The sequence below is a fragment of the Lissotriton vulgaris genome, chromosome 5 (assembly GCF_964263255.1).
Source record: "Lissotriton vulgaris chromosome 5, aLisVul1.2, whole genome shotgun sequence".
NCBI classification, from domain to species: domain Eukaryota; kingdom Metazoa; phylum Chordata; class Amphibia; order Caudata; family Salamandridae; genus Lissotriton; species Lissotriton vulgaris.
The window spans coordinates 200302251-200323108 of NC_141693.1; the positions used below are offsets into that span (position 1 = coordinate 200302251).

At 43.8% G+C, this 20858-nt stretch overlaps 1 protein-coding gene across 1 annotated transcript in view; it reads left to right on the forward strand.

Annotated features, from left to right (window-relative positions):
- Positions 1–20858, forward strand: part of NPDC1 (neural proliferation, differentiation and control 1) — a 475224-nt gene that overhangs the window by 249788 nt on the left and 204578 nt on the right. Inside the window, exon 2 of the mRNA XM_086921156.1 lies at positions 4111–4263. Coding sequence (XP_086777282.1) covers positions 4111–4263 — 153 coding nt within the window. The remainder of the gene's footprint in view (positions 1–4110; positions 4264–20858) is intronic.

Genomic DNA, 20858 nt, shown 5'->3' on the forward strand with positions numbered 1-20858 from the left:
CTGCTCCACTCTGCTGCTCCCCCAGGGGATTATCACTATATTCACTGAAAGCTCAGACTTATTGTGAAGGCAAACTTGGAAAGTGGCGACTTTCTGACAGTAAATATGCTTTATGGTCAGAAATATCCACAGTCTTGCTTTTTGAAATGGGTATTTGGTATTTGTACACTGAATGCAGGTTTTGTGGGTATACATGTAATTTATGGCTGCAAACTCCGTTGCCAAGAAGGCCCTGAGAGGTCTTCCTATTTTTCCACCAAACCTCAAATATGTGAGCCCAAGGTTGATTTAAAAGGCGTTGGGTCTGAGTTGCAGTTTGGTGGACAAGGTACACTGCTACAGATGTGGCAGAATAACCTGTCCAGCAAACTGATGGTCCACCTGCTCTATTTATTATATAAAAGTGCTTCATAAGGGAACCCTAGTAGCCCCATAATAGAATTTTGAATTGTAGAATTTTTCTAGTTGAAGCCACACAAACAGTCCAAGCCTTTGACAAGTCCTTACTCTACTCATAGTCTTATATAAATTGGATTAAACTTGATCAACTCAGTGCGCAGGTGCAAGATACCACCTATTTGTAGAACATCTGGGAGGTTAGCACTGCTCCAGTTTTCTTTCAAGTTTAACAGTCACATATGCATTTTGCTTCAGTGTGCTTCGCCTCTCTGCTGTTGAACAACCTTGAGAGATAGCAGTTTTTAACTAAAAGCCAAGTTAAAAGGCTCTGGACCTTAATTAAATTTGTTCGAAGGGATACTCAGTCACAAATGTGATGGATAACCTGTCCACTTCATGACAAGTGCATTGTACCCTAATTGTATCCTAATGCAATTGTAATAAGGCTGTCAGGGTATCCGTCATGTTTGTGAGTACCCATCCGCCAAATTCTAAATAAGGATTTCTGTCTATAGACTGAGCAACTGTTTTGTTCTATTTTTTAGACTCAAGGTGCTTGTTTAGCAGTGAAAATGTGCAGACTTGGCTATTGGGGTGTGAAATCCTTATAAGGGCTAATGACTATACAACCGTGTTGGAATTCCTTACAGGAAATGTATCTGTTTCTTTGGGTGGATAATAATATGTTGGAGATTTGTGATTACCACTACCGTTACAACTATAAAGTATCCCTGTTCCACATTTACATGCTCTGTCTGTAGTAGGTCCAGGGCCAGTTACAGACTTAGGTCCTGATTACGATGGTGGTGAAACCGCCACCGACAGCCGGTCGGTGGCAGTTTCACCACCATCGTAAGCAGGTTTACCGACCGCGAAAGACACGCCCGCCATTGTAATGTGGCAGGCGTGTTGGGGAGACCGACCGCCACTGTTTCGATGGGCTCCAGGAGCCCGTCAGAAAGTCGGAGGGGAATCATATCCCTACAACGGCGGTGGTAGGGATTATCATGTAACCTGCCATGAAAAGGCAGGCGGAGAGGGACTTTGGGTCCCGTAGCGGGCACCCTACATATCCCTGCACCATCTGACAGGCACCCCATGATGCCTGCAACGTAGTGCAGGGATATGTTACATGTCCCGTTTTTACATTGCAGCGGGTGCTGCAGCCAGCAGCACCCGCTGCAATGTAAAATATAGGTATTGTGGCCGCCGTGGTGGTGGTCACATTGTAATTACCCCTGTGGGACCACGCCTTGTAGGAGTGCAGTCTCACTCCTCGATACGATGGCGGACGGACTGAAGTCTGTCTGCCATCGTAATCAGCCCGTCAGATTGGTGTTTCCCCAATTGCAATGGCATACCCTTCAACTTTGCAAGACCAGTATGAGGGTGAGGGCTGTGCCATGCAGCTAACGCCCTCAGCGTGTCCCAGAGATATGCTGGACTATGGGAAATAATGCATTCTTGGGATCATTGGTCAGGTAACTGATATGGCTAATATGCTATTTTATAGAGTGGGCTTTGGGTCACCTCTCAAGGAAGGTTTTCTAAATGTAGTGGGAAATATTTTTAATGCACACAGTGCTAGTAACGTTAATCACAGAGGACTAGCTAGGGCTTAAAGTGCACATTTACATGAGGTTCCAATGATTATCTTGAAAAATGTGCATTTTAACAGTCATTGGGACAGTAACAACGGGCAGAACTTGATATAAATAAGATTTAAAGACTATTTTTCAAGTGGATGGGGATTGTGATTTTCTCTCAAAGACAGATTTGGGGAAGTGCAAGGCAAACCATGTTTTGTTTTGAAGCCTGTTGGATCTGAAGGCGTGCACCCTTGTTCAGTGTTTCCCTGTGTATGACTCAGTCCCTTCTAACCCGTATGAAGGGTGTGTGGAAAGTGGCCATTGTGCTCATATTAAACGTCCAGGACATTCTTCCAACAAAAAGTTTAGTAGCTCAAATTATTGGCATGTGCAACAAAGACTGCAAAATCGCAACCTGATGGCTGCTGCTGGGAATGCCTTCAATAACTCCTGCACCCCACCCTCAATGTCTCTGAGTCCAGTGCACCTGGCATCAGTTCCCCGTCAGACCACCCAGTGGCCAAAGGTCTCAAGGTGCCCAGGCCTGTTCTTAAGTAGCTCATCCTGCGGAGGGATTGCTATGTATTACATTCAGGAATATACTCGTCAAAAACTAAAAGGGCTTTAACGTAGACTAGTCCTACTTAACAGTCTGCACCATACATGATATGATGTATTGTTACACAATGATGTACTTATCAGATATGTGAAGCCAACTGATACCACCCGCATTGCCAATAAAAATAAATATTAAAAAATTGCTCATCCTGTCCAGTTTATTTGCTTTCATTCTGCAACATGTAGTTCTGTTTATTCCATTTAAAATGTAGGACTACAAGTCGCAAAATGCAATGCAAACACTGGGACTGGGTGAGCTACTCACACCTAGGTCAGTGAGGGGTCTTCAGACCGGTCCCTACAGGATTGGCCGACCTGCTTAAATAATTTCCCTTATTTTCTCCTCTGTTTTGTTTCCCGCTTGCAGCCCCACCTGAGCAACTCCAGAACTCCAGTCTTTTATTTCCAACCTTCATCCCAGATGCCCTCTCCCTTCTGCTCACCAGTGCCACTACCTTAACGTCGTACTTCTTTCCCTCTTCTGTGAATATATCCCACTCCTCCGCCTCAGGCCCTTCTCTCTCTTTCTTTTCTTTACCCCACATTTCCATTCCCTACACACCATCAGTTTCTGCTCTCCTATCCCAATTTTACTTTAGTTCTTTCGTTCCTCCTTTAGCTCCACCTGAACTCATCTCTCTCCCCCTCCCTCCTTTAGCGCCACCAAAGCTAGGCCCTCCCTCTTGACTATCCAAACTCTCCCTGCACCTTCCTTGCTCCTCTTTCCCTTGTCCGCTGCACCTTTCTACTCCTTTCTGTAGCTCCATCTCTTCTTTTATCCGACAGGCCACCTCCTTCCCTCGTTCTAGGCCATATTCCAACCTGACTCCATCCCTCCCTTGACGACCCAGAAAGCCGGTCTTCTAGACACTCAGTGGCGTGGCAATCAGACAGATGAATCAACTTGCTGGTGACATGGTAACATTGCAGTTGTGTAGGTGTAAACATCTGAATAATGGTGACATCCAAAACTTCTGATTGACACTCTGGTGTGGCATGGTACCAGTTACACAGATGCTCTTTTTCTTTTAGGGAGCTACTTCCTATTGGGATGCTCATGTTGAATATTTTTTGCTCTATATCCATCTGTGTCTATGTGGGTATTACTCACTGCTCATCGCTGAATAGCCTCTGCGGTGACCAACAGTGTCCTAGGATGCCATCCAATGGCCTGCGTATGCTCTTGTATGCAGTTTCTGGTCTTTTTTCACGGTTCCTAACAGCTCATTCAACTTTGGTCTTTAAATTAGGATGATCTTTGTGTTAGAGTAATGTTTATGCTAGGATGATGATTGTGTTAGGATGATGATTGTGTCAGGATGATGATTGTGTCAGGATGATGATTGTGTCAGGATGATGATTGTGTCAGGGTGATGATTGTGTCAGGATGATGATTGTGTCAGGATGATGTTTGTGTTAGGGGGATCTTTGTGTTAGGTTGATCTTTGTGCCAGGATGATCTCTGGCTTGCATGATTTTCATCTCTCGCCATCTCTATTTCCAGCCTCGCACTGCCCTGGGAGCATAGACTGCGCCTTGCTGAGGCGGCAGACCTGCCCCGAAGGTAAGGGCGAATGTGGACCCTGCCTCGAGAACCACGTGAAGGATACGGAGGCTGTGGATGGGAGGTGTGTTCTAAGAGATACTGCACAGAGAGGTATGTACAACATGACCTAACCTAACCTCCTCCGGTTCAGAAAAGCCCTCAAAACTCTTCTCTTCCCCTAAAACTGTCACTTTTCCGGACCACACCCCCTCGCGAGTAAAAAAGGTTTTAGCGCTGGGATACCCACTGGGTGACTACGCGCTCTACAAAACTTTAAATAAATAAACTTTAAATACAATCCTTCTCCTTCCAGCCCTGGAGGACTGATCTTTGAGCCTTACCATGCAAAATGGGCATCTGTCCATGTTTAAGACTGTGAAATCTTTTCTGGAGATGTGTGAGAGGGGCTGATGCATCTTCCCTGGTAAAAACCTGGTTGTAGTGACAATAAGCCATTCTATTTTTAATTGTTAAAATTAACCTTTCCCTTGTGAGCTTGGTGGTTCAAGCTTTGATTTTATTAGCTTTTGCTCTCTATGCTCTGAGTTGTTCAGTCGTCCATGTGCTATCAATTGGGCTGGGATGGTTTGGACAGATTGTAACTTCTGCTTTGCGGAGAAACAATTTGGATAAATACGTGTAAGAACAATAAAAGGCAGTGTTACCTGAATTCTGGATTGTACGTACATCATAAATACCTTCTTCTGCTTTTATCAGATTTTTCAAGCATTAGTTACTTCCTGTCTACTTGGCCAGTCACCATATTGGTCTGGTGCTGATTTTGCTTATTATGGTATATAATTTCAGTTACTAATGAAGAATATTATTTGGCTTTTTTAATTACATTTTTAATATATAGAAGGGAGAGTCACTTCTGGCCCACAGCTGTATTTCATGGTGGCCCATTAGCTTTTTTATGGGAAAAAAAACAGTTCTCAGTTTGTTGTTCATTGCGTTGTCCATGGAAGGTTGTACCAGATATTAAGTGAATTACTTTGCTGAAAGGTTTCCCATTCTTGTCAGAGCCATGGTGGTCAATCATCGTCTCATGTACACTCATGAATCTGGTTAAACATTGAGTGCTGCTCCATCCTGAGGACTCTGGTGCAATTTCAGTATCAGAAAGTGAGGCCACCTTACGTGTTCAAGGTCAAATCTTCGAACCGCTAAACTGTAGCGATGTTCAACATCTGACTCAGTTATGCACTACCAAAGAAACCATTCCATAGAGGTCCTCAAGAGGCGGGAGACCTACTTCAGAAGATGAAGATAGCAATTGGAATGGTTTACCATAGTGACTAGCAGAGCCAAGATCATGCAGGCCAATACATTGTGTCACCAATGCCTTTTGTAATGTGTGCCAGCAGGAGCAGCTGCCATGCATCCACATGAAAAATAATGTGCTATCTGTGGCTCCTAGCAGCAAGGGATTAAGCAAAGAAACTAGCGTGAAGTATTTAGAAGCAACAAACAAATAAATAAGAAAGACACACAGCATGAAATAAATCCAACACCAATTTATAAAAATTGATTTGATATTTAGGAATTTTTAGGGTACAAGATGACCAAAACTGTACCAGAGGTTTTTAGAGATATATATTTTTAAAGTAAACTTGAATCTCATTTCTTTTAGTCACACCCATAAACAAGCATTGGTAACCATAAAGTTTGGAAACTTTCGAAAAGTTTGAAAGACTTATGTTCGGCTCCTCCAACCTGATTCGGGTGACCAACCCCATCAAGGAGAATGTCACGGGGCACCAAGGAGTATTTAGACAGTTACCTAGTCACCAAAGCTTCTAAACTGAAGAGTCAGTCCAGTTCTTAACTTTACACCATAGCTGCCCTAGACTTTAACGGAGTGGTCCTCATTTTGGGAATGCAGGAGATGGGAGGGTGCTCATGGATGCTCTGGGTGCTGTGTGGTCAATGGGGATGTACCTTGAAGTCCGGGGATGTCCCTTGAAGTCCTCTTTGAGCCAGTAAAAGGTCAGCTGTAGCTGGGCTAAAGGTCTCCGTTCACAGCGGTATCCTTTGGTGGAGGCTACTGTCCCTCTTGCGCACCCAATCTGGACTCAGGCAATACTCCTGGGTCCGGCAGGCTCGGGTGCAATTTGTGGGAATAGAGGATCAGTCTCTTGGGGTGCTCATCAGCGATTCTCCAGAAGTGGTTACTGACTTGCCAAGTTGGGATACTGCAGCTTTGATGGTCCTGATGCTAGTTCCGGGAGGGGGGGGGGGAGGCGGTCGTCAGTCTACTGATCCTTGGAGTCACTTTTTTGGTCTGGGGCTGGGGAGAGACTTTTTCTGAAGCCTGGAGCTACAGGTACAGTCGTCTCTTTGCTGCCTCAAGGTGCAACTGGTGCAGTCTAGCAGACTGAGAAGCCTCTCTTTGCCAGGTCAAGGGATCAGCATGGCAGTCCTTCTTCGGTCCTCTCTCTGGTTCTGTAGTGATCGGAGGTTCAGGGTGCCAGGGGTGCCTTATTTATACCCAGAAAGTGTCCTAGGGGGATGATGCTGTCATTAGCAAATGGGGTACCAGAAACCCTTCTGACTTTCTATGGCATCCGGCAAAGTGTGGCATCTTCAATCCCAGGTGACACTATTCTGCCCACTCCCCAAGATGTCTGAACCCTTCCTTGGATGTTAGGAGGTTGGTAGCCCACCCTAGAAGTGTGGCTACCTGTGGGCCATACCCCCCAGGAAAACTGATTTGGGAACTGGTCTTCCCTCTCTGTTCCCGCTGCTAGCCTGTCTACCTGAACAAACGGGCAACCCCTCATGAGTGTGATTTATATTTGCACAGCAAAGGCAGTTTCGCTTTTGAAGCTCGCCTTTTGGGCCAACACTCTGAGTGGCTTCCAACAAGGTGGAAATAACACTTCCCTATGTAGCAGGCTACCGTTGTTCCTAAGCCTGGCAGTCATTAAATGTACTCTCTCCAGGAGGGCAGAAGGTGTCTGGTGGCCAGCGACCATGTGAGGCCACTGGACAAATTGGTCTACAGAGTGGCAACTTTCTAGAAGTTGCTTTTCCTTAAAAGTGACATTAAATTTGACTTGGGCACCAAGTCAGGTTTGATGCCACAATTAATTTGCTACCTTGTAAATGTATTGGCATTTATATAGCGCACTACTTACCCGTAGGGTCCCAAGGCGCTTCGACCGCTGCGAAACCCTTCCTGGCTTCCCTGAGAGATGGTCCCTTAATGGGTATCTCCAGGGTGAGACCAGGCATCCCCGGCGGTCAGGTGGGGCCGTTAGTGAAGATGAGGCAAGCTAATGCCCAGAGTTGCCGAGTGTGATCGCTGATCAGAGTGGGCACCGAGGCGAGAGAATTATCGAGTCCGCTGACCCTGGTCCAGAAACCTGCCGCGCCGGGAATCGAACCCTGGTCCCGGGCCGTCCTCTGCTCTCGGGTCTGCCGCCTCTAACCAGTGAGCCACACTACTTCACCTTGAAGTAACCATTTAGTAATCTCATTCCGAAGTTAGCCAGGCTGAGGGGTCACCCGGTAACTCTGTGTTAGCCAATGCGGCTACTAACTTTTCCACAGCAAAATGACAATTTGGATGTGTCAGGACAGTTTAAAAGCATATATCATTCTTAATAATGCATAGCTCCCTGCCTCAGGTCTCCATAGGCCCTTCTTAGTGGAGACATATATATTGTTAAAGGAAGTGGGGACTTTGCCATTGCTTTCAATGGCAAAGTTAAACTAGCAGGTGAAACCTGCTCTTCCAGGGAGCAGCGACAGGCTGGGAGCAATTTTGTACTTTGTCCCACACAGGATGTCCCAACCAGCGCTGCAGTCCTGGAGGGACACTGTGTTACATGCCCTGGGTACCCATGGTACCATATACTAGAGACTTATAAGTACGTCAGCGTATGCCAATTGGGTCTGCCAGGTCATCATACACTTTATAAGGGGTTAGAACACTGGCGCTGAGGTCTGCTTAGCAGGCTTAAGTGCACTCTCAGAGTTGAAAAACGATGCAGGATCAATGCAAAACATCGGGGGTGATCATGCAAAAAGATACATTTCCTTTTACAGCCTCTGCAAACAGTCTTAGCTGCAGTGAGAATCTTGGGGTAATATTGGTTCCTGCATTAATCCTCTGTTTATCAAAGGACCCTATGGATGCTGTTTGAATAACATGAGCTTCCCGCACCCTAAATTTCTCATACTGTCAGTGTCAGTAACTCTGGTTCCAGCAATACTATATTGGTATTTTCGCACTCCTTCGAATGAAGTAGGGCCTTCGTCACTAGTAGGTAAAGATGTCTGAAGTTGCACTCTCAAACACAAGGAGATTATGGACGGAGCACTGAAACTTTTCAGACACTCACCCCAGTCGCAGATCTGGTTTGAATCCATCAACGTTCTTTAGCTTGCTACGCCACCTCAGTTCAGACCCAGCTATATGCAAATCAGTCTTGACCTGTGCCTCATGGGAATAGTCCAGCCCGAACTGCCAAGCCAGGTCTTCCCTGAACTGGAAACAAGTTTCACTCTCATCCCAACCCAATTTTTGGGTCATTCAATCAACCAGAAAATGATGTGTAAGCTTGTCTACTCAGTCATGTCTACCCTCTTCTTCATTTATTATGTCAGACTTCACAGTGTTTGGAAGTACAACAAGCTACAGAAAAGCTGCAGTGCAGCTTCCTCTTCCATCATCCTACAGCAGGAGTAGGGCAAGTGGAGCAAAGGCTTGCCTTCGAGCTCTGTATAGAAAAGCAGACATAGGAAATAATGTAGTTTAGCCTGTGCTTGATGCTTTCCAAAGAAGGATAGCATGAAGAAATATTCTGTTGCTCATGAAAGCTTTCAAACAAACCATTTATTTAGCCGAGTTCAGGTCTCATGTGCTACTATGTACAGGTAGCTCCAATCTGAGCTCTTACTCTCTTAAGTGCCTTTGTGGATGTTTCTTGGTTGGACTCCCCGTAGCAGTAGGCCGACGCTTACAACCTGAGATGTTGATGGGTATTCACATCACACTTTCAGGTAGTTTCCCTACTATCTAAATTCATTTTACAAGTTTTATCCTGTGGATGATATAGAAGTAAATAATTTTCCAGAAAGGAAAGGGCAAGGAACAACCCTTTATTTAATAGGGTGTCGAGAACAGGGTTTTTTTTCCATGGGACGAAGAGTTTCCACACTGACAGAAAAGCTACATAAAGCACATATGCAGATCAAGTACAGATGCAGAAATGTCCTCCTGCTGAAAATTTGTGAATCTTGTGCATTTACTAAACTGGTCTTGGGATTGTTTGCAAATACCTTGCCATCTGCTCCAGCTGCATGAAAGTGTGCCCAAAATAATGTTATAATTCAAGATGTTAATGTCATCGTAGTTGAATGGGGAAAAGTTGTAAGCACGCCTTGTAAAAGCCCACCGTCTTCAAGCTATAGCTCCTAATTCTGCTAAATTTACTGCACATGTCCTAAGGTTCTAAGCAATTCTGTCTCTGTTATCTCTATAACATATGGCCGTAAGCAATCCTGTGTCTTTTATCTCTTGTAGTAAATGCTTAATGCACATGGCCTCGCAGTCATGTGTGAAGGCTGTTGTTATCTGGTTATTTTAGTGAAAATACTCAATAATAATATGTTACAAAGATCTAGCTGACAAAACTGATGTTTGCATTTTTTCAACTGTACCTAAACTATTTAAAGGAAAAGACAAAGCTATTTGAAAAGCATCTAGCCACTTAATTGACTCTTTTATCCTAAACCTGCACTTAAAGAAAGCCTCCTACTCTTTTGTTCAGATGAATGCACAGCATGTAGCCTGCCCCTAGGCCACTCTAACCCTCCCCTCCTTTTACTTCTCAGAAAGGGAAAAAAGACTTTCTCCGCCATGTGCTGTGCAAGGAAACAGGAGGTGGAAATGGAGGATGAGAAACCTTCACTTATGGTTGTCAACTATTTTAAATGTGCAAGGCATCTCATCAGTGGCTGTATGCTCTTACTCTAACATGCATTCCAAATACTGGGACGGGACTCCCTGCCCTACTGACCATATAACAAGCATTGGCAGAGCCAGTAGGTCAGGCTTTAACGGGCTCACGGGAAAATCCAGAGATGTGCAAATGTGCACAGACTACGTCAGTCCGGTCTTTGAGAAATCTGCCTCCTTCTGTGCCTCTCATGTCTGTCTCTGTTGTTTTGTATTTTCCAAGCCTTGATGAATGCTAATCGTTCAGGATGTTATGGGTTACGAATATCACCCGTCTTAAATAGTATTTGGAGCTGTGATCGCATGGCATTTGTCGCAGGCTGTGGTGGTACACTTGATGTAACGCGTGTGGAAGAATGCTCTCAGGCATGGGGTTGAGGAGTAGGTGTGCTGAGTGAGATATAATTGGGGCTGCGAGGATCTAGGCGAGTAGGACCAGTAGAAGTGAGCCTGTGGAAAAGAGAGACAATGCGGGTTGCACATTTTGTATCGTTTCAGGCATGTGATCATCTTCATTTTTAGGTCAAACAGTCATTTTAGGAAGTGTTTAAGAGATTTTTGTTTTGGTTCTAGTAAGTAGTTGTAAGGAAGCACCTTGTGTATGCCTCATGCCTAGGGGTGATTGAGTATTTCTGTGATGAGCCAATTTGTGTGCTATTGGTTTGCTGCAGCTGAAGCTGGATCAAGAAGACTGGGAGTTTGATTGACAGAGAAAGGCTGCATCGTGTCTTACTAGTGGCTACTGGAAAACTTATGTCTTGGGTCTTAACAGAATTGGATCTGTCTCAGTGTAGGAATAGCAGGGTTCCAGCGAATGGCTCGCCTACATTGATTGATGCTGGCATTATCCTGTCTGGTTTTGGGTTTTGTGGGTGATAATCGGAGTCAATAGAGTAGTGATGTCACCATTAAAAAGTGTAGGCTGGGAGTGAAGGAGAGTGAGATTGTAATGGCTGTAGTAGGGCACCCAGGGTATCAAAAAATGTGTTGAAGCTATGAAAGTTGATATCCACACACAGGGCCTTCACTTTCCAATTCCTTACTATTTTCAGACAGGGTGGTGTGTTGCTTGCATTTCTGGATATTGTAACCTGTAATGGAGGTTTTGAGACTAATTTGAAAAAGCTTAAAGTAATCAGTCCAAGGGCATATATCCTTTGTTTAAAAAGAGTAATCTGTTTTAATGCAGCCCAGTCTGAAACCGTGGCACTTGTCACACGTTAAGGTTTCCTGGTCAGGGTTCGATGTTTATGGTATTCGGAGGCCAATAAAGCAAACGGGATTCATAAAGCACCACTATTCACTTGTGAGGGTATTTAGGTGTTGAAAGCCAAGCTGCTCGTGTGGACTCAGTCGAACAACCAGGACTTCAGCCCCCTTCTGAATTCCTGAAGAGGAGGTGATGTCCGGAGGTGGAAACTGTTCCAGAACTTTGTGGTGAGTTAGGAGAAGCAGCGTCCTCGGCTGTTGCTTCAGTGATGCGGAGGGTGTGAGAGAGAGGGAGACAGAGCACAGGTGTCTTGAGGGTTGGTAGATCTCGGGATTGTGGTTATTGTAGGCTGTTCCTTGATTGCACACGGCTTTGTAGGTGTCGGTCAGCATCTCGAATTGGCATCTCTTGAGGACGAGGTGGCCAATGGAGTTTCTTTAGGTGTGGGGTGATGTGAGTCCCTCTAGGGAGGTCAAGAATGAGTATAGCTGCTGAGATCTGTAGAGTCTGCAATATTCTCAGGAGGTGAGTGGTGATTCCTTCGTAGTGTGTGTTGCCATGGTCCAAGTGGCTGGTGACGAGGGCTTGAGTGACTGTGTGTCTGGTGGTGACTGGGAGCAACTTGAAAATCTTACGGAGCATGTGAAGAGTGAAGAAGTGGGTGGAAGAGATTGCGTTCATCTGCTTTTTCATGATGAGTTTGCTGTCCAGGATGATGTCAAGTTTCCTGACATGTTCTGTAGGAGTGGGTGAGAGAGTCCTAGGTCAGCAGGCCACTAGGAGTCATTCCACAGGGAGGTGGTGATCCTGAAGATCAGTACCTTTGTTTTGTCTGTGTTGAGTTTGAGGCCTTTGTTTTGCATCCAGTTTTAAACTCTGGTCATGCATGAGTGAATGTTGTCCTTCTTGGTGGATGGGTCTTCAGATAGAAAGTGAATGAGCTGGGTGTCTTCTGCGTAGGAAATGATGTTCAGTCCATGGGTTCTTACTATGTTGCCCAGGTGAGTGATGTTTGCTGTGAACAGTGAAGGGCTGAGGTATGAGCCTTCAGGGAGGCCGAAGATGATGTTCTTGGGTTCCAAGGTGAAAAGTGGAAAGCAGATTCTCTGTGTTCTTCCTGTGAGGAAGGATGCGATCCATTTGAGGTCATCCTATTGGATTCCAATCTGATTAAGCCTCTTGATCAGAGTGTAGTGGAACACGGTGTCGAAGGCTGCTGACAGGTCGAGGAGGATCGGAGCGGCCGCTTCTCCCTGGTCTAGGAGGGCTTTGCTATTGGTGGTGGCTGCGATCAGGGCAGTTTCGGTGCTATGGTTCATGCGGAATCCAGATTAGTATGGCTCCAGAAGATAGTTATTCTCCATGTATTCCGTGAGATGGTGATTGATGGCCTTTCAATGACTTTGGCAGGTAAGGGGAGCAGGGAGCTGGGCTGGTAGTTCTTGAGCTCATTGGGGTCGGTGGGAGGGGTTTGACTTCAGCATGTTTCCGTTCTTCTGAAAAGGTGGCTGAGCTGATGGAGGGGTTGAAGATGGCTGGGAGGATGCTGCTGGCAGTATTGTTTTTGAGGTTGAACATGTGGTGGGGACTCCTGAGAGGATGGAGAGCATGATGACAGTGGTGCTCTGAGTGTTAAGCTGATCCCAAGCGGTGATCCAGAGGTCTGAGTGTGTGTCTGTGGGGGTGAGGAGGCTGGGGAGGTCGGAGGTGAGTTCAAAGTGTTTGTAGATGGTAGAGGTTCTGTGATGGAAGAAGACCCATGGGTGTCACAAAGTTCTTGGGAAGGGGTGATTATGTTCTCGGTTGCTGGACGCTGAAGAGTTCTTTGCTGTGTTTGGAGCTGGCTTCGATGTGGTTATATGAAAGATTTGCAGGCTATTCATCTTGAAAAGCACAAAAATATTGGGACAGACATAATATACAGCAGCGGGATATCACATAGTAAAGAGAGAAAAGGCAGTCGTAAAATGTTACATTAGATGTAAAATGTGTCCCTTGGCATAGCTACATATTTAGTTAACAGCACATGGAAGAGCAAAATCTCCCTTGTAATATCAGTATGAATGTAGAAAGTCTTTAGGGTCAGAAATCATATTTATGTGCAAAATCTAGCTTAGATATAAAAACAATTTTATGTGCAAATTCACTTTGGGTAAAAAGTAAGCAGCATTGTGGAATTATATTTAGATGCACAATCAAATTTTGGTGCTAAATCAAATTAACATGCAAAATCATCTATTGTGCTACATGAGTAAGTGAGTGGGAACATGTTTAGTAGCACGAATCACATTTACGAGGAAAACATGTTGATGTAAAAACTCAGTCAGGGCTGCGAGTATGGGACTATCAAAAGCGTTAGGTGAGACGTAAAAGATTTTCTTAACTTGATAGTCTTCCTTGTTTTGTGTATATGTACAGTGATAAATGACAGAGCACTGCATGTACCAGGCAGCAATCATTGAAGGTAGTTCTTTCTTTGACTGGGTGCCCCTGTGGGGATACAAGGGCCAGCTTTGATGATGTGATGTTGTTTCAAACCAACCAAGCATTCTGCAAGGTTTTGAAATGTTGAGTTTTGAGAGAGAAGCACTGGGAATTCCGGTGTTTAATTTGTTGCAGTAGTCTAGGTGGAACATGACCAGGCCAAAGGTTAGCAAGAGTGAGTTTATGACAACAGTGGAGCACTGGCAGACCCCCTTTTACATGACCAAACCATAGAGGCAGACTGGCTTTATGGAGGAAATTTCCCGACACGCTGATGCCTCTGAAAAGCCTCAGTGTGCCAGGGTGTGGCTCGTGGCCTGAAGGCCTTTCCATATCTGTACAGCTCACACAGAAGGGGAGGCTCTGAAGCTTGACTGGGAGGCATTGTTAGTACACAGGTACATGACGCTAACAGCGTACGCCCACCTTTTTAGTGAAATGGAAACATTGTTGTATTGGATCTGTCAAAGCACTCAGATAATTGTGCCCTATAACAGTGGCTCTTGGATGGAGAGCAGGAGCGGGTTTAAGGTGATCCCTGAAGGATATTTGCAATAATCTCCACTCGTGTTTCATTCCCTTGGGCCTGAGCCTCCTTGTGGAATCTGCATGAGAGTTGTTCATATTTCTATGTACTCCTAGCTTCCATCTCAGACCCTGAGAAGTTAAGTGATGGAGCAGGCATTCAATAGTTGCCTGCATTGACCTGCATTGGTTGAGTTCAGGGAGCTTGAGGATGCACTTCATTGCTCTGAGCCTGGGACGCTGCATGGAACACAGAGGTGGAACACCAGTGCTGGAGTGGAGTAGCATTGTATTCATGGCAGGCACTTTGCGGAGTCTTGCGGAGCTCTCACAACCAACTGCTGGGTTGAATTTGTACCCAATCCACTGTAGTTCTCCTACTTGCACACTGGATGCGATTACGAATCCACATACAACCCCAAAACACTTATTATTTACTTAAATCAGTGGAAAGGGTTATCGTTGGCATTGTGCTTGTCTTGAAATCTTTGGATACACGGACATTGTGAACCAACATTGAGCCCCATTGTCAGACAAATTTGCTTGTATCAATATACAGCTCTTAGGTGGAAGGATGAAAAATATGTCTGTTTTCCGATATCTATACAGCGATGTTTCTTGCTTTGGGACTAGGTTTTACCTACAAAAAGTGGTTGTTGTTCTTCATCTTGTCCATGCTGTGCAAGATTTGTTAGTTTTGTATAGGAATGTATACCAAACACCATTTGTCTAGTCCTGGGATTTCCGTTTGTGAGTGGTTGTTGTCATCCATGTGAATCCAATTTCTTGAAATTATGAAATGAAGCAAATATGTCCAGCAACTCCTAGAAAGTCCTGGACTGGAAACTGGTGAACTATGACATAGAAGCCCGATCTGTTGTTCAGCAGAGGTCTGTGTATACTGTGACATGAAATTATAATATGTTCTTAACAGCATCATTTTTTACCATTTTAGGGAGCATTAAGTTAGAGGGAGATTTGGAGATCTGGATGATTCTTTAAATAATGGAAGGTTTGTGAAGGTGGCATGAAGATATGATTGGAAGTGTGAAGGGTGGAGAGGTAGGAAAAACACACAGTGTCTGATTGTTTCTGTGTGGTGCCTTGCTCACGGTGTGCACCAGAACCTAGCTGACCACGTCCTGTCAGACCTAATGATACTCAAATACAGAAACTACCGCCAGATTGCAACTGGAATGAGCCAGCCGTTTACTTATCGGTAGCACCTAATTAGTCTATAGGCCCCCCTCAATTTTCAATCAGTAGATTTTAAGGTATTCATTTTATTTCTTACATTTTGTTTTCAAAACATGAGTTTGTTTTTATTATATTTAGGGATAGCATCCCTTCTTAGGGGAATTTATGCATTATCATGACCATTAAAAATGTATTGACAGTAATTTAAAACGAGCATTAGTAAATGCAATAGGTTGTACCTAAGTGATTAATAATGAGCTGGTTTTTGTTGTAAGTTGTAGCTTGATGAGCATTTGTGCAATATAAGTAAGCATGGGCGGAAAATCCGTTTCGCTCGCGGATTTTGCGGATTTTCGGTAAATTCGCAATCCGCGAGATTCGCGAATCTCCCGCAAAGTCCGCAAATCCGCGAGCAGCGGATTTTATGGCTTGCTCGCACTGTTCGCGTGAGTTCGCGGCTTCCCAGTACAACTTCGCGCCCCGCGAATAAGCGCTAAATTGCAGAAATACGATCTTAGCAAAACTGAAACTACTTACCAGGTTCAAAAGTTCAGGCTCATCATTAGTAGCCATTTCCTGTAGTGCTTCCTGAGGGGCCCCTCCAGAGTTCAGTTGCCAGTTGCAACTATTATGTGACCCTGCTCTGAACCTCAGAATAGTTACACATATGCCACAAAGGTCCTGAATTACAGCTAAGGGAGACAAGCAGGAGCCAGGCTGGAAGTTCAAATCCATTAATCAGCCCCTAATTCATTATTGTCAGTTGGGGCAGGGCAGGTGTTGTAACTAATTTTGCAACAATGAAAGCACTTAGCAAGTGCAAAAGATCACTAATCAGGAAGCACTAAGGAAGCAGGTGCCAGCTAAAAAAATATTCTGTGACACATTAATCAGCCCCAAATTAATTCAGGTCACTTGAGGCAGGGAAGGTGTGCTTTGCCACAATAATGTACACTGACTGGACAACCAGAGGGTGCTGTGATGAAACAGAGGGTGGCATGGGTGGGCCAGAGGGTGGCATGAGTAGTCAGAGAGTGGCAGTGGTGACAGAGAGTGGCAGTGATGAAGAAGAGTGTCCCAAACAGGCTGGACACGTAGAAACAACAAGTTCGCAAAACTTGCGACCCGACAGGTAAGTTCGCGTTTGCCAAATTGTACAAAACCCTCGCGAACTGGCAGAAACCTGTGCGAACACACAAAAAAAAAATCCGCAAATTCGCGAGAATTCGCGGATTTTGCGGATTGCGAGTTCGCAAATCCGCAAAATTCACGAACGCGAGATTCGCAAAATTCACCCATTGAGAAAGGCAATGTTTTGTGCTCTTACTGGGGGTATTATAAAGTGGGGATATTAGGTAAAGGGTGGAGGATGAATTAAAAAAACATGCACCCAATAAATATACTTGAAATAGGTGCAGCCATGGAGAGATTAGGTAAAGGTTATAAAACAGTTCTGCTAAAAAACGGACCCACACACTGATCTTTCAGACCACCCGATCGTGCAATCCCTCATTGTCCTAGGGATCAGTCCGACCCTGGATGGGTGACTGGAGTTATCTCCTGAAACTTGCCTGCAGACAATGATCTGGAAAACCAATGTCAGTACACCAGTAGTCTGGTGGACTACTGCCGACCGCAAAGCTTGTACCCTGTGAAGTCACAAGCACAAGGCATGTGACGCTTCGCTTGAAGGTCATCAGTGAAAGCCATTCTAAAAGGGCTTCAGCTACTTGCCAGGGTAGTGAGAGCAGCTATATAAATACAACACAATAACAGTTCCAGCGTGGCACAGGCCATTATTTGGACATGCAAAGCTACAAGAAGTTTGCTCACCGTGTGAAAGCCTGGATATCCCCTCCCCACCCATCAACATACCACAAAATGACCCAACCAGAGCACAGCACAACAACTAGCACACTTGAATTGCTGTGCTGTTTATTGTTGTGTTGTTGTGCTTGCGTGTTCCTAAACAAACTTTGATGGATGATTATTCAAAATGGAGTTGGTTACCGGGTGTTCTCTCTAGCAAATCTACTTCTTGTCCTAAACCGCATCCAAATTTTTAACAGAGACTTGAAGTTAATCTCATGGAATACTGCGGGTTTCAAAGATTACAAGGAAAAATTATGTTTCCTACGCTCCCTAGAAGCCGACATAATCTGTCTTCAAGAAACGTGGGTGGAAGGTAAATTAATACTAGAAAAAGAGTATTTTGTCTTAGAAGGAAGTGCAATCCCCTCTAGGAGAGGTCATGCCAAGGGTGGAATAGCATGTTTATTATCCAATAGAATCAATTGGAATTATTCCCACTATCTTGATCCCGATAAATTGTTTCAGGCAATACTTTTTAAAAATTTGTTCAAGGATTGTCCCAATAAATTGCTTGTTTTAATAAATACTTACATTCCCCCAAACTTTTGCTTTAATGATGGTTTAAAAGTACTCTTCTCCTTCATAACTAAAAGTATGGATACTTCCCCCCCTTATATATTGTTATTTGGAGACTTGAATTGTAATATATCTAATTGTGGGCTTGATTTGTTTAGAAATAAATTTAGGGAAGAAGCGCTTAATATACCTCAGGCCTTGTTTCCAGCGAATATTAAATCTAATAAAAGAGGTAAATTAGTTCTGGAAGGTCTTTCTAAGGTGGATTGCCTAATAATAAATGGGAGATTCCCTTCTGATATCCCGGCAGCTTTCACACATAATTAAAAAAACGGAGACTCTATTATTGATCATGTAATCGCAGATTGTTCTTTCTTTTCCCATATGAAAGATCTTTTGGTTGTAGATACTAAACTTAGAGACCATAATGTGCTGATGCTTACAGTTTCTCTCAGCCCTCCTCTGGCGGATTCCTGGCACATCGACCCGGATGTGGTGAATTTTGGCGCCAGTTCGGGGAAATGTTTTTGGAATCACCGTTCCTTTGTGTGTTTGCTGACTCTTTTAATTTCTACTGTGGAGAATTTGTTTCAGTGGGACGGGAGGGAACTATTAGGCTTTGCTGAGTTTTTAGAATTAGTGACCTCAATAGCTAAGAAGGGCCCCTCCTCTAAAAAACCTTTAGTAGTCCCCCAATCGCTTCGGCTACTAAATATTGAAATAAATAAAGTGATAAGGGGTCAATACTTATCATTTAGTTAGGAAGCCCATCAGAAATTAGCATTATTTAAAAGAAGGAGAGCAAGGCTGAAGGCCAGTTTAAAAAGAAATTTTCAACAACTAGCACGGGACAGTGGACCACTTATACACCTTCAATGCACCAACCCATATATCACCAATAAGTAGGTATGAATTTCTTGTAAGTAGCGTGCAATTTCAAATACTCCCTGTCCCAGGAGTATATCCCAGAGGCACCCTAGGAAAAAGACAATTTTCAAACAAATTTTGAAATGCACCACCCAAATGAAGTAAATTGCCACTAGGCTTGATTGATAAGGTTCATAAGCAAATAGTAGTTCCAGATGAAAAACGCTGAATCCGTGGTTGCAAAAGAGTTCTTTTAATATGCCAAGAAAAACCAGCCAACGCGTTTCGTTCTGTCAAGCAGAACTTCTTCAGGGCTGTAAATCATAAAGTGAAACATACAAAAACCCGTGTAAGTCATTTCTAGCCAATGGTTGTGAACCACAATAAAAGTGTGTGCACAGACATTACATTTAACAAAAGAAAAATACATACAAACCACAATTTAAAAACATGTCTCAATTTTAAAATAGCAGCATTCTCCTCACAGCAATACAGTTTATGTATATTTACCAAAGTGCCTATGCTGCAAACGCATTGTCTAACGCAGATTTCATTATGAGCCCACCTACTGTTAGCTGTATGCGGGTACATCATTCCTAGAGTATTGTATGTCCAATTACAAGCAACAGAAACAGCGTAGTCCTTAATATTGGTCATAACACATTTCGAGATTTAAAATCAAACACACGATTCCGCACCAAAAACCTTTTTTGTTAAGTACAAGAGCAAACATTCTAACCTCCATTGTCACAGCTTTTTGAGTGTGTCACCTCTTTTATCAAGATCGCAAATTCATGCCATACTATAGAACGACAGCAAACAATCTCCAGATTTGGATACAATAACATAACACGCAGCCACCCTTAGTAATGGATAAATAAATATAGTTCCTACCGCAATGATGTGCAAAGAGACGGGGATATATTCCGATTCAAAATGTCTGTATTGAAACAAGGAGCCAAATCCTTCAGTGTAGATGTCTAATGGGCCGTATTGAGTTCCGACAGTATTTCAAACAAAATATTCACCTAAGGTTGCCTGCAACAAGTGCATACAAGTGCATACATAAGAGAAACACAAATGCTGGGAATACCATAATATATTTATATACCGACTAAGTAGTTTGCTTCTACACCTTATTTAGAAGGAAGTAATAAATAAGTACCTTATATATTCAAGGAAAGTAATTCTAAAAGGGGACGCTCGATTTGCATCATATAAATTTTTCAGCGTAATACGCACTCCACTGAGCTCAAGTATTGGCCTGCAACAATAGTAAAAATTGAGAAACAAACCATTAGTCGTGGAGATACTTAAGATCTATATTGTCGAACTATCGTTGCTTCTGGGGGGGGAAAAATTAGGTCCATCGCTATATATATTGGCCTACCTTCAAGTGGTGTGACGTGCACTTTGTTTGCACCGTCAAGTTTTTCAATTCCTGCAGTCCATAGTTGGCTCCAAATATGTATTCAAATGAAGGTAGTTGCCTGTAAATTAACGTGAAAATATATATATTTGTTTATACCATGAGGGTTGCATGGTCCTTAGTGCTGTACAAATGTCTTTAACCCTATTTCTACCCTTAAGGGACGAAATATCTGTTCCCCAAATATTAGCTTTAATGTCCCTTCGGCACATAATAATTAAGGCGGGGAATCGCATTGCACCACACAACGGTAGCACCCGTTTCTGTTGTTGTACCCAGTTCTAATGAGCCCGATATAATGGTCACCTGGTCTTAGCGACATGAAATCATGACGCAAATACTTTTTGCTATTTGTGTTAATCAATACTGGCAATGCATTGGCACTTGTCCCAAAGCAAACTATTTGGCTCCATAGTGAAAACGACCTAAACGCCGACTTCAGTCAAAAATACGTAAACAATGTTAAAGTACGGCTCTTTCGGAATATGGACCCCTATCGTACAAAGGTTCTATAATTTATACTGAAAACCGAACGAAGGGGTCTGAAATTAATGAAAGAAAGAGTCTCCTGGATATCCTACCTTAAGGGGTCGTGTTATTCCCCCAGTTGGCGTGTCCACGGTCCGCGCGCCAAACCT